The sequence below is a fragment of the Rhopilema esculentum genome, chromosome 19 (assembly GCF_057945365.1).
Source record: "Rhopilema esculentum isolate cy_ngs chromosome 19, ASM5794536v1, whole genome shotgun sequence".
In the NCBI taxonomy this organism is placed as follows: Eukaryota; Metazoa; Cnidaria; class Scyphozoa; order Rhizostomeae; family Rhizostomatidae; genus Rhopilema; species Rhopilema esculentum.
In genome coordinates this window covers 9036938-9051793 of record NC_142833.1, presented here as the reverse complement: position 1 = coordinate 9051793, position 14856 = coordinate 9036938, and the positions used below count along the sequence as shown (strand labels likewise).

At 36.8% G+C, this 14856-nt stretch overlaps 1 protein-coding gene across 1 annotated transcript; it reads left to right on the top strand.

Annotated features, from left to right (window-relative positions):
• Positions 1 to 2484: 2484 nt before the first annotated feature.
• On the top strand, positions 2485 to 6948 carry LOC135688017 (carbohydrate sulfotransferase 11). Its single transcript, XM_065204692.2, has 3 exons — positions 2485 to 2815; positions 3740 to 3801; positions 4132 to 6948. The coding sequence occupies exons 1-3, from the start codon at positions 2680 to 2682 to the stop codon at positions 5038 to 5040; spliced, it is 1107 nt and encodes a 368-aa protein (XP_065060764.1). The 5' UTR covers positions 2485 to 2679; the 3' UTR covers positions 5041 to 6948.
• Positions 6949 to 14856: the final 7908 nt, after the last annotated feature.

Below are 14856 nucleotides of genomic sequence, written 5' to 3'. Positions count from 1 at the left end.
AATCGTTCTTTTTGGTGAATGCTTCTTAGAATCTTTTAAGATGTTTCCTGTAAATATTTCAGTACACTTAATTACATGTCATGTATGGTATAGTTCATGTATGGGATAGTCTAGGGATGCTAAACTTTCCGTGAATTCCTTAGGGCTAAAGCATATTAAGATCTTGATTCAATTATCCTAGGGAGCAGGGAAGGACCAGAACACTGATCGATAGCTTCTCAGTCTCCAAAAAGCTACCTTTGGATGCTTTATAGCAACATAAAAAACATTATATGGGATTTATTTCCAAATTCTTTCTTGCCAGTTTTGATATGTCACTCTTCAAACTGATTGTGGATGGCAACTGTAGCTGTTCCATACTTTAAAAAAATAAGGAAGCATAAGATAAAGTCCTACCTTTTAACCACAAGTAAAATCTAAACGCAAGAAAGGAAGCCAAGTCTGCCTCTCGTGTCAAGTATTGCAAACTATGTGGATTTTGAAAATCTAGCGAGATAAGGTCTCCATTCTATCCGAAGTATCTTACATTTCCTTAATATTGATGTCTCCTGGCTCCGTAGCTAAATTGATATTAAATCTTTCTCGATTGAATAGCACAATTTTCCCATTGCAAGAATAACATGTTGCTGATGCTAGACCAATCATTAATATGAGAAAATAATGTGAGTAACTCGTCTTTATCGAGGCTAGATACAAATGCACATGGTTCTAACTCATTTCCAAACATGAAGGAATATTGAATTAGAAATTCTAAGGATAAACAGTAGAAGACTAAGTACAGTACCTTGAGGAGCGCTATCAATGTTCCTCCCTGTTTCCATGATGAATTGAAAACGTTTATCATAGGTTTCTGTTTTTGCAACAAAAAAATCATGCGATTCTTAATCTGCATTTTGATTCTTCCGACTATAAAATTGAGGAAATTATTGGGTCCCCGAAAACGTCATAGGACCTTTTCGTTAAAACTGTACACATTTGGCTTGGTAATAAAACGGAAAAAACTTTTCAAAAGTGACTTGGAAAATATTAGTACGCTATATCCACCACTTAAAAGGCTAAATTTCGATCTCACCCTTGTGATACAGCCTTATTAGTCTTGGGTTTTCTTTTTTTGTAAACTACATGGGGGCATTTCATTCAGATCGCATTAAAAATTTTGCTTATTTTATGCTGCATACGACAATGTTTTGAGTAAATGGTGGCATAGATGACCTAAGTTTTAATTTCTTTGAGACTTAGACCGTCCAAAAATCATCTAGATGGAAAGAATGTTAAAAATTTTTAAAACTTTATCATCATCAGGTACCATCTTCTATTATCAGGTACCATGACCCTCCAACTATCCCAAAATCTGAGTTTTGATTTGTTGTCATGGTCATAGATAAAACTAAGGGGCTAAAAGTAGAGATGGGCCCCCAGAATCACCTCTACAGTGTTTTTAAAGAGACACTATCCCTCTTTCCAGGAGTTCTTCCACCCGAAGCCGTTGACCCCTGGAGTCGTAGCTCATCCACCCTCCTTGCCTGTCTCCCGCCGAGTCAGCCGTTGGCCACCGCTCGTAGCCCTGAGCTAGGGAACCCTGCCAGGTGGTACCAGTCGGGTCTATATGGTAAGAATGTTGAAATATTTTAAAACTTTATTGAGTTTTTTCTCGATTTTCGTGTGTGGATACATCAACTTCAATACGAAACCCGCGAACTATTTTGTCACATTGTTACTTTAGCATTAAGTTAGTGGAAATTTGCAACAAATTAAATCTACTCTAAATAAGACAAATGATCGTATAGCACTGCCAGGTAGGCCAATTGATTATGTCTACCAATAATTAAAGGGTCAGGCCAGTTGCAAAAGCAGCTTGGCCTTCATTGTATTCCAAGGTAATTAGCCTCACTTTCACATCATTCATGAATCACAAGCAAATGTAAAAGCAGGTCATGTGCACTGAAACCCACTGATCCACGGCCTCCTTCTGAACGGAGGTTTAATTGCTGATGAGAGTCCACGCCGGATTGCAAAAGCGTCAAACAAGCTGACTAACAAAAAGAGAATTCCCACGTATTCAGTTTTTCAATCGCAACATCTTTGCAAAAAATTTTCCCGAAATTTATACTTCAAGAAAACTTACTTTGTTATTATTTTCATTGAAAGAGTTGAACACAAATTAAAACGAAATAAATTTGTGAGCTGGAGCAGCAACTGATCTATAATAAATATCTGTGAAATTTTTCGGATTGTTAGAAAGATCACTTCATTTTGAAAGTATAACAAGCTTTTCTACTTTTAATTACAAGCTTACTTGGGATAATTCTACATGTGATGAACCCCCGTCGATACAAAAAATTTCAGAATCACGGGAATTAATAAATCCAAACAAGTCTATCAACTTAAACTTGAATCATATCTGGAATTAAAAGAAAACAGAGAATGACCTGCGATTGGCTGAAAAAGCAGAAAGAACAATCAAAGGTGACATTATGGACTATCAATTGTTTCAAGCCAGTGAGCAGTCAGCTAAGCGGATAAACCTCTGACCCAGTCCAATTAGGTGCACTTTAGCAATTAAGCCGAGGCTAATATGAGTTTGCTGCAGAAGACGCAAGAAACCTCTTAATAATGTAGGGTATGGTGTGGAACAGGATACAACGTATTTTAGGCCTTGTTATAAAGGCTTGATATGCAATGGAATGTCATGAAATGCAAATAAAGACAGTAACTATGCGTGCTCTGGCAATCAGGGTTGTTTCCTTGCTAGGCCTGATCTGTCTCATTTCATGGGAAGTATGGAAGGCTGGAGACATGTTCAGTACACTGAAAGGTTTGTTGTTTCTTATGTTGTTTCATGTGTGTTTACGCTGTTTATTGCAAGAGTTTTTGCTGAAAGCAAATGGGGGGTGACAAGTGAAGTAAGCTCTCAACTTGGGTTGCATCCATTAATATTCTGTAAAACTATTGTATTATTTCTTTAGTCTCTGGGGAGATTTGATTAGCTTTCTACTTGGAAGCGCAAAAACTTGGCAATTTCTGTCAATAATTTCTTTTCTTTTGATGGTTACAAAATTGTGACTTGGGGAAGTGCAAAAATAGTGAAAAAATCGTGAAGAGGTTATTCTTGTGTGCAGGATTTCGAGTAGATTAGGGACCGCTTCAATATGCATTTATACAAGGATTTTCTGAAAGAATTATTAATCTTGCTACAAAGATTTTATGAAAGGATTAATATTGTAAGAATGATCAAGTTTTCACTGCATTGGAAATTGCATATAAAATTGAAAAAGCTTTCTAAATTTTGATGCCAAAGAAAGTCAAATTTCCAAGTAAATTATCGTTACAGAGCAAAGAGAAATAAAATTTCTAAACAAACTAATTAGCATTGTTTATTTTAAATTTGCTCTTTGTCATCGCAAGTATTTCAGACGTGGAACACACTTAAAGATTTATGGAAACTTTCTTATATAAATAAAGATCAATTTTCATGGGATGTATAGTAATGCTGATAATTAAGTCACATTTGCTAGTAATTTGCTAGTCAATGAAAAGTGACGCTTGGCAACTGAGCTATTCGTCTTTTTTCTGAAGCAAAAATTTCCTTCGATATAAACTGATACCAAAATACTCATTTTGTTAGTTTTGTCTAGAGCCAGAAGCAACTTAAAATAAGTTAATGAAAGAAACACTGTCTCTTCCTACAAATTAAGCTAGAAATATTTAACGATAATGTTTCATTTTTTTACATGAGAAGATCAATTCGCTGGTGGAGATATTGAAAAGCAATTCATGAAGATTTCTTTGGAACTGGAGGAGGTACATTTTCAAACTTTTGTCTATAATGCGTTAAAATATCCGTTTTTTTAAAGCATGATGAGGTGATGTCTGAAATTTTAGTAACAGCTAGTAAAGATAGCTAGTAAAATAAAGTCTAAAAACGGCAGATTAAATCATTTCAAAGTTTCCAAACAAGCAAAGGAGCCGAACAAAGTTTCAGCTGCTATTTGCACCAACTGCGACCTGCCTGTCGAATATAATCGGTAACCGTGAAATGCAAAAGCAAGATATTGTAGCCATGAATGATCTGTGTCAGCAGTGTTTTGAATCTTTAAGTTTTTTCTACATCATGTTTTTGCCTATGCCTAGAACGAGCTTCCAGCATTCTCTCAAGCTGCGGACATCGAAAATGCAATGATGCAGAGAGCAAGAAAACAGAACCTTGTCAAGCATTGCCACAAGCGAAACCGGACAGAAATATACCCTGCAGGACAGAATCAAATCACCGGATTAAACCGAGCAGCATTCCGGAATATACTAGTGAGCGACAAAAATCAGCTTCTCTACTGCATGGTCCCAAAAGTGGCTTGTTCAAACTGGCGGAGAGTTCTGCTGGTTCTCGAAGGCTACATTCAAGATCCACAGGCATTGGATTCTACTGACGTTCATAACAATACATTTGGACTGCTTAGACCGTTATCTGACTATTCTTCGGATGAGATAATATTCCGTTTGTCTACTTACTACAAATTCATGTTTGTTCGCAATCCAATAGAAAGACTTACTTCAGCATTTCGTAGCAAATTTGTCGAGAGTCGGGTCGCCTTTTTCCGGGAGGTATTCGGTAAATACATTTTGGAACGGTACAGGCCTGATACGCCAACTGACCAGGCTACTAAGGGCGATGGGGTAACCTTTCGAGACTTTGTACAATACGTTGTCGATTCGCCTCCAGAGCACCCAGATTACGTGAACGCGCACTGGGAGCGGTACGACAGGCTGTGTCTGCCTTGTCTGATTTACTACGATTACATCGGAAAATTCGAGACGATGGACGACGACGCCGATTATCTTCTCCGACTAATCGATGCAAAGTCGAAGGTGTCTTTACCAAGACTCAAATCGAACTACCGAGTACCGACAAAGGCTTTAAGCAATTTCTACTTTCGCAGTTTGAGCAGCGATTTACAAGAAAAGCTAGTGAAAACATATAAACATGACTTTGAGATGTTTGGCTACAAAAAGCCAACAATTACTCATGACAAAAAAAGGAAGTGACGAACAAGGAATGAAGTGATGAACAATCGTTAAACTGTATTACTGCAGTGTCAAGGTTTGTCATTGCAATATGAGCTTGAGCAAAGGACATTGAAACATTTCTCGACGAGAAACACAAGATGGATCTCCAGCCGGTCATTTATCGGTCATCCAATCTGCAAAAAGTCAAGAAAGGAGAAAATCTTTTCCCGTCTGTCAAACCGAGTAAATTCTATAAATCTTTAAAGACCCTCGCAGAGGCAAGAAACTTCCAATAGGTTTTTTCGCGAGAAACAAAGTTTAGGACCATTCCATCAAAAAAGGTGCTTCAAATAAGGTTGTTATTTATCATTTCAAACTCAACATTATTTGCACGATATTCTTATCAATGACAGAATAACAAGTACTGTGCTTTTGATCTAAATGAACAAATGCAATGCAATTTTGGACCATATAGTCGTGTTATTTACACAGCTTTGTGTAAACCACTGCTCCTGACGTCACAAGGCCACACAGGCATGCACATTTCTTCCTGAAACCACCAGATAGGATCAAAGTTACCTTTATTTGCAATAAAAGCACCCTACCAGTAGTTGACCTCTCCTCTTCTGCCAAATCCTGCAACTCCAGTTTATGACTCAATCCAATGGAATAAGCCTGGTGATCATAAGTTTGTTTTTAATCTTTTGAACAGTATGTACATTATATTAACTACAATGTTTGCATTTAAACAATACAATTGAATTACGAGGAAAGGAAAATGTGAAGCAGCGAGCTCATACTTTGGCGATTTGCACTATATATCAGTCCAGTTCAGTTCAGTCCAGTTTAGTTCATTTCATTTGCCTTCATATGAAGGAGATCTAAGATTTCAGAGTTTGAATAGTTGCTTTCCGATACTGGAAATGGCGAAAAACTTTCCATCAGTTTGAGCCAAATTGCTTGAAGGAACAGCCGCCGGGCTAGGCCAAAGACAGTATGCGGTTTACAATGTACTTGCTCGCCAGATCAACATTGCCTGCAATGTATCGTTGTATTCATTTTAAAGTTGCAGTGTTTGCTATCAGAGTTACTTTTCAGACCCTTCAAAACTTCGAGGAAGCAAGCAATTCACGGCAAACGTGCGCCGAACATGAACACGACACTGGTTTGTCAGGTTTTTTATTTAATGTTCTCGAAACTTCAGAAGCATCAAAATAGAGCTGTTAGGATCATCAAGAATAGCAGTTTTAATGATTCAGAATCTAGGCCGGAAACAGTCAATGAAATGGTGAAACACGATAGCAGGACGATTGTATAAAAATCTTTTACACATCCTCCCTCCCCCATAAAATTAGAGAAATTTTTACAAGAAGTTCTCAAAGTGCATTTTGGCAGCTACGTACTACAAACACTGATTTAAAGTTTCCAAAGAAGAACATATTCAATGCGCAGAATTTATTTAACTTTGCAATGTTTTTATATTAATAAATTTCATATTAATGAATTAAAAAACTTTGCAATGAAAATAAGTTTATCTTACTGCACGCAGCAAAGCCACTTTTAAAAGTACAAATGAAAACGAACTGTCGCATGATTTCCAAGTCTGTGACCCGATAATCTGGGTCTCAGTGGTATTAAAAAGTCCCTTAAAGGTACTTGGGCATAATAGCATGTTCTTCGGTAAAGGCTAGCCTGAATAAAATCTATTTTGTTTTCTTTAAAGGATCAAGTCTGTTCTCAATAATTTGCTTGCTTAAGGCCGCTGATCCGGAACTGTCCGGAATCTTGGTTTGTTCAAAAGTTTTGCAAGGAAAATTGAGAAAAAACTAAGAAATGCTTATTGAGATGAGATTTCCTGCTGTTAAATAAAAGTAATTTACTGATATAAGCACATGTTGCATAACTATAGTCTTTAAATTACTTTTCTCATTGAAGAACGAAATATTTTTTCCTTAAGTCCTTTCCAATTCACTGTGTGGCCAATCAATCTCAGTATCATGAGTATCATCATTAAAAAGAGGCTGAGTCTCTTTGCTGATTCTGATTTCGCCCCTTTTTCATTTCTTGTTTTTTCACTGCTGCTTGTGAAGGCGTTTCAAAATTGGTTTAAGACAAAGATATTAAGATATGATCATCATGAAGGAGTAAGATTATGATGAAAATTAAAACCTTCCAAAAATAAGGTTGTGCCTGTGGGGGTCTCAAAATGAGAGGAAAAAATTACACTTTTACGATTTGATCTAAAAAGCCTCAACTGTTTAGCAGCAAATTAAATATTGCTTAGAAACATATGTAACACCTGTTATTAAATATTGCAAGAGATATGTAACACCAACATAATAGTTTAATTCTTTAAAAACTTTTTCCCAACATACGCTCTTGATTGCTGAAGAAAATTGAGAATTTTTCTCCTGATCAAACAGAGAGGCTTCTATGAGTAACACCAACCCCCACACTTTTTAGCGAGGGGGAATTCAATCTTGCACATGGCATACAAGAATTCCATAGATTTACAGACATAAAAATATAATTTCAACCAATGGTGTACGAGTTTTTCATAGAGTGATTTGCCCCTAGTTTTTCAGCCTAAATTCACCCCCATACAAGATCAATTGTGCATAAAAATAGAACCAAATGAACTTTTAGTGATTAACGTTATATTTGATTTTAATTTTTTGCTAAGATTTTACGAGAATATCAAAGGGTCCTTTTGCAAGAGTAGATGGCGCGCTTTGCCAGATTTTCATAAAGGTTTTGATCTTGTACAAACTGACATTGCCCTCCAATTGCTTTACCAAATCTCTTTGCCAAAAACTTTATGAAATATACAGCCTCTCAAATACCACATGTTTTATGCAAGAAACTGCAAGAGCTGAGATTTTGACGATCCACATAAGGATATACACAAAGAAGAAAACATAAAAGGTTTCAATTGCTTAAAAGACACTTTATTGCGACAGGACACCAGGAAAGTGGAAATTATGCAAAACCTATTTCATGACATTATGAAAACCACCAACAACTTTGGGGATAAAAAAAACAATGAAAAAAAGGCACGTTTCACCCACGGTTGAAGAGAATATTTAAAAAATGAAAAAAAAATGCTGCCGTTATATTTTTGCGGCTCTGGTACCCAGGGTACTTCTAAAATTGGGTTTCTAGCATCTAAGAAATTTAAAGGCTTTTTAATATTCTCATGAATCTTTCAAATTCTTGACTGATATCACCATCTTCTTTCAGTCTCTGTTTCTTTCAACAGGGTCGCCAGAGCACATTTTTGAGTGGGGGAGGGGGAGGCTCTGGAAAAGTGGGGGAGGGCTCCTTACATTGTTTGCCATGATTATCTTTGAAGCCACAACCTTGATATCATACTTTAGGGAAAAAGTTGAAGGGGATGGGGGCTACAACTAAGAAGTTGCATTACTCGATTTAAAACAAAACGGACGATAAAAGCTGGAAATTTAACAATAAAAGCTTTGCTTAATGTTTTTCTCTCATTTTAAAACTGTTTCTTCAAAGCTATAAGTCGGGGCTAGAAGAGTTGTTTCCAGTGGCGGCTCGTGACTTTCACAGTTGGGAGGGCAGACCATCAATATTGCGATAATCGATAGAAAGGTCGAGTTTGCAAATTTTTCACTGTATTCATGGTTCGATGTTGATCGTCATGGAGCGCAGAAGAAAAAGCATATATAGATGTGGTTGTTGTTTAGCGATGATGTCATTTTATGGGCAAAATTTTTCTTGCCCCGAATTCCTCCAAATAAGCCAATCACAGGCCGCGCTTCGCAACGCTCGAGGTCGAAAATTAGCTTGTGCGCATGTCGGCTAGGGTCAAAAAAACTTTGCCCGTAAAATGACATCATCGCTCAAGGCACTAGCGGGCCAGAAGCGAGGCTAAGGACGAGACGGGATAGCAAGGAGCTTTTTCTAGAAGAGATACAAACTTATATAATTAACCACAGTAAGACTATCTTTAAAATTAAATATGAATATCATAGATTTCCTTTGAATCTTTTTGAGGGGGCATTGCCCCAGATGCCCATTAGCAAGAGCCGCCACTGGTTGTTTCCAGGGCCGCTGAGAGTGGGGCGAGGAAGGTAAATTGTGACAGGTCCAGGGGACCTCATAAAACAGTAATGAATTCTGTTTTAAAATGGAATTAATTTAAAGGAGCAAAATCATCTCTAAAAACAGTAAAATGTTTCTATCGATTGCAAAATAGCTAACGAATTCACGCTTACCGAAAGGGCATGGTCGAGAAAGTTCTCTGCTCGATTCGCCCGCAGGTAGCCTCATCTTTTTACTTTACCCCTGGGCCTCCAAAACCTTTCGGCAGCCCTGATTGTTTCGCATATATATTTTTTGAAGCAATTATTTGATTAAGATGTGCTCTTACACTTGCACTGTACTTATGCATTTGCAGTAGTGCAGTTATTTCACCAAAACATCACGACGATAGAAAGAGAATATTCCGTTTCTATTTACCAACACATTGCATTATGTCTAGGTAGCATTATGTCTATGAGTATAGGTAGCAATATGCTCGTCAGTGGTGAGGGACGTCGTGGGGCCGGGTGGGGCAATTCCCCTAGCACTGAGTAAAGCCCCGTAGAGCGATATACTAAGTTGGTGAATCTGATCGATATTTTAAAGCTTCAAAGCCAAGAGAAAATAAAAGAATCGAGAGGTAAGGAGGAAACATTCTTTTCCTGGGGGCGTCACTTAATGGGGTAGGCAGGCTGCCTTATTGTTTTGTGCGCCAAACTTTTATTGTTTTGCTGTCGTTTCTGAGACCAAACAACTGTCGTCAGAGAAAACAACGTCTTTCCAGTGGGGGTGCTTCCCATTGCCAAACAGCGTTTTCCCACAGTACCCTGGCTCCCCTATTTCGATAGCAAACAAATCGCTTGCGCTTTCTGGCATAGTTTCTGATACCGCAAGAACACGTTTTTCACTTGGAATGATTTTGTGGGGGAAGGTGGCTTTTACTTTATTTGAAAGATGGAGAATCTGATAGACAGGGAATTTTGCATAACATTCTAGCAAACTGGGTAACCGAAGTTTTTAAGACTTAAAGCATAAGAGTGAAGGTCACTGATCATTTTAAGCCCTGGGAACATTCTGGCGAATGACAGGAAGTTGCGTTTTAAGAAGGATGAAAAATGCATGGTCAGCAGAATTTCAACTTTTGAATTTTTCAAATCTGATGAAACTATCGGAAAGAACATGCAAAACTGAGCAAAAGATTTAAAAAGAGCAATGTGATCTGACCTTTAAGCAAAAAGTTATGGCTGTGGAAACTTTTCGTTTTGTCAAACAACTTACTTTCTCGAGTTTCCTGATAGTGCAGACGGATAGCAGTAGAATTGTGCATGTTATGATAATAGCATGAAGTTTGGTACAAGTACACAATCCGATATGCTGAATAAGATGAAGTTCATATCAAAATTCAAAAAAGCCCCCAAAAGCTATTTTTGGACTGGGGTACTGGTACCTAGTCCTCTTTCTGGTATAGCACTACAACCTTCTTAACATTGCAAGTTATAAAGCTAAAACTTTTTTCTGGCGTTATTTGACGTGCTGGATAAAATAGGATGCTAAAAAGATTTAAAAATTTCACAAAATCAATTTTTAAACTTTGGTTCTTGTACCCAGTCCTGCTACATGAAGTATCTTGGTTAAAAATCTGTCTCTTTGTGGATTGGTTAACGAGAACAATAGCTGGAACGATAGCCTAAACACAATTCCAGCGCTCCGCCATATTTTTTTACAATGCGATAATTTAAAGGGGTACTGGAAACAATAAAAAATACCTTTGTTCTTATAATCTAATCAACGTCGTGACAGATTGCCTTTAAGGCGCGCAAGTTCAAATATTTGTTTGAAACGCATGCGCCCTCCAAGAAAGCAATGAATTCTGAGAAGGAAAATAAATTGAATATAATTATGCATTGAGTTCGGAACATGACAAATTCGACGCTCGAAACCGTGCCGTGTTGGAGCAAAGATGGAGTCGTGCAGCTCGGCAAGCTCTGCCGATCCAAACTAGTCTGCCGCTCCTAAGTCAATCTGCCGTACCATATTGATTCAGACGTCGCGCCCTGCATGTACTTAATTCTAGAGTTTGGTTCGGCACATGAGAAGCGCGACGTTTGAGCCAGGCCTGAGTTGCTTTGCCGAGTGACAAACATTTCTCTTTCCTCGAGCGTGAAATTTTTTTGGCCACTCACATCTTTGAAGTTTGTTTGCAGTGCCAGTTTTTTCTAGTATTTTACAAATTCTTATTACCATTTCACGGTTACAGCCAACAACTGCTGTAATTTTTCGATATGACAGTCCGATTCTTCGTATATTTATCACAGACACTCATTTTGTTTTAGGTACTTTTTTTTATTTAAAATGTATTGTTTACGAAAATTTTATTAGTTTAGTTCAAGTTATTCAAATGGCGTCAGCATGATTTTAAAGTTTCCCTCCGAAATTAAAACATGATTTAAGTAACTGGACGAGAGAAAATTGAAATTGAATGACAAGGTTTGTATGGCTTAGTCCTTAAGTAGATGCCATTTTGATAGATAGATAGATAGATAGATAGATAGATAGATAGATAGATAGATAGATAGATAGATAGATAGATAGATAGATAGATAGATAGATAGATAGATAGATAGATAGATAGATAGATAGATAGATAGATAGATAGATAGATAGATAGATAGATAGATAGATAGATAGATAGATAGATAGATAGATAGATAGATAGATAGATAGATAGATAGATAGATAGATAGATAGATAGATAGATAGATAGATAGATAGATAGATAGATAGATAGATAGATAGATAGATAGATAGATAGATAGATAGATAGATAGATAGATAGATAGATAGATAGATAGATAGATAGATACAAATGGAACAACTTTATACTCAACTCAACTGAAAATATTTTTTAAACAATTTTAGGCTGATGGACTTTGGGCAAGCTATCGAGCCATGTATCCAATTACATATCTAACTAAATACAACGAAAATAATTACATTTGGAAATGCAGTGATTCTAAACTAAATTGTATAATTACGATATAGGGGGAATATTATGTAGCAGGTTTCTTAATGAGGGGTTTTCTCAATAGCTAAATCAATCTAGTAGCAAGCACACCCTTTCAAATATGTAAAAACCACGCAGGTTTTTATAAAGTGTTATCAATTGATGTTTCCAGGAAAGACTTCCGTCGAAAAGAACACGGAGAAATTTGACAAATTTTTTTGATATGTAGATTAAACAATAGGGAGAGGTCAACACAATCAAAATTGACCAATCTCCAGCTTGTGACGTTTGCTACATGGGTATTCCCTCATATCGAGTTTTAACAAATCAGTGAAGACCTTGTAAAACTTCAGCACTACTGATTTTTTGTGGACCGTTGGTGGCAGGTCGGTCGGGTTCCATAAAAGATTTAGCTAAAATAATCGAGGAGAGAAACCCCCTGCTCTTAAAAGCATACTGTTTCATCTTACTATCTTATATTGGAAAATATTAAGATTGCCATTGATAAAAAGTTTGGCGCCAAAGGTGATTGGAGCAATCAAATTAATGAACTTAAATTGTTTAAGATCTTAAATTAGGAGACATAACTCCACTATTCAAAAGTGACAAAACTACAGAAAAACGAAACTATCGACCTATCACAGTTCTATCCGCATTATCAAAGGCAGTGGCGGCTCGTGACTTTCACAGTTGGGAGGGCAGACCATCAATATTGCGATAATCGATAGAAAGGTCGAGTTTGCAAATTTTTCACTGTATTCATGGTTCGATGTTGATCGTCATGGAGCGCAGAAGAAAAAGCATATATAGATGTGGTTGCTGTTTAGCGATGATGTCATTTTATGGGCAAAATTTTTCTTGCTCCGAATCCCTCCAAATAAGCCAATCACAGGCCACGTTTCGTAATGCTCGAGGTCAAAAATTAGCTTGTGCGCATGTCGGCTAGGGGCAAAAAAAACTTTGCCCGTAAAATGACATCATCGCTCAAGGCACTAGCGGGCCAGAAGCGAGGCTAAGGATGAGACGGGATGGCAAGGAGCTTTTTCTAGAAGAGATACAAACTTATATAATTAACCACAGTAAGACTATCTTCAAAATTAAATATGAATATCATAGATTTCCTTTGAATCTTTTTGAGGGGGCATTGCCCCAGATGCCTATTAGCAAGAGCCGCCACTGATCAAAGGTGAATGGCTTCTATATGCTCAGATGGTTGACTTCGCGGATACGTTCTTAGTTCCCTACTTATGTGGTTTTCGGAAAGGTTTCAACACACAGCATGCGCTGTTGAGATTAATGGATATTTGTAGGAATTCCCTAGATAAAAAAGGGGTGGTTGGTGCTTTGCTAATGGATCTCTCAAAAGCGTTTGATTGCATAGACCATGAGCTATTAATTGCGAAATTAAATGCCTATGGTTTTTGTAAAGATGCTCAATTATTGATTTATAATTACCTGTCCGGTAGAAGACAAAGGGTAAAATTAAATGGCTCATTCAGCACTTGGCGAGAAACCTTTGCAGGTGTACCACAAGGATCAGTCCTTGGGCCTCTTCTATTTAATTTATATATTAATGATTTATTCTTAATGGCAACTGATACTGCAGTATGTAACTTTGCTGATGATACTACGATTTTCGCAGCTGACTGTCAATTAGATAAAGTTTTAGAACGGCTAGAAACTGATGCTCTTATTTTATCAAAATGGTTTCCAGAAAACTTTATGAAATTGAATGCAGGGAAATGTCATCTTCTTACTTTTGGAACAAATCAAGATGACTTTAAGTTAAAAATCGGTGAGGCCATTGTTGAAGAAAGCTCTGAAGAAAAACTGCTAGGGGTGATAATAGATAAAAATCTTAAATTCAAAAGTCACTTCTCAAATTTATGTAAAAGAGCCAGCCAAAAACAGCATGCTCTTGCTAGAGTTTCGCCATTTATGGGATCTGATAAACTGCGTCTCCTAATGAACAGCTTCATAAAAGCTCAGTTTAGCTACTGCCCCCTAATTTGGATGTTCCATGACAGATCATTTGTTCATTATTGTAATTAAATTAGGGTTTTACTTCGTATTTATTTTTAACTTAATTTGTAACGTTTTATGCACGGCCCCCTGAAAAGCAATCTATCGATTGACGGGGTTACCGTGCTTAAAGAAATTAAAATGAAATGAAAGGAATGAAAGATGTCTGAATGCTAAAGTAAATAAAATCCACGAAAGAGCACTCAGAATTGTTTATAAAGACAGTCATGCTGACTACGAAGCATTGCTGACTTTGGATAATGCAGTATCAATTCACCAACACAATCTACAGTACTTGATGATAGAAATATACAAAACCAAACATAACCTAAACCCTAGTTTCATGAGTGAGATTTTTGAAACAAGAAATGTATATTATGATTTGCGAACTAAAAATAATCTTTGCATTCCAAAAGCCAGGACAACTTCTTATGGTATAGAAACTGTGAGATATTTAGGTCAAAAACAGTGGCAAACACTACCTCACCGTATAAGAGAGTCCCAATCATTGGCAACATTTAAAAAAGAATTAAGAGCACACCCTATAGAATGCGACTGTAGATTGTGTAAAATATTTATTGCTGGGTTAGGTTTTATTTAGAACATTATACCATAAACATTTTTAATATTGTAACGTTGCATAAAAATTTTAGCCATATACCATATCAGTCGTTGCATAAACCTTTTTAATATTGTATCATATATTTATTTAATACTAATTCTTTATAGATAGTTGGCCTTAATTAGCTTCTTTATAGCTATCAGACGTTCATTTAGTACGC

Coding starts and splice junctions, on each gene's coding strand:
- LOC135688017 (XM_065204692.2), top strand. CDS start 2,680: ATGGAATGTCATGAAATGCAAATAAAGACAGTAACTATGCGTGCTCTG. Junction 2,816..3,739: donor CATGTTCAGTACACTGAAAG/GTTTGTTGTTTC, acceptor TTACATGAGAAG/ATCAATTCGCTGGTGGAGAT. Junction 3,802..4,131: donor TTTCTTTGGAACTGGAGGAG/GTACATTTTCAA, acceptor GCCTATGCCTAG/AACGAGCTTCCAGCATTCTC.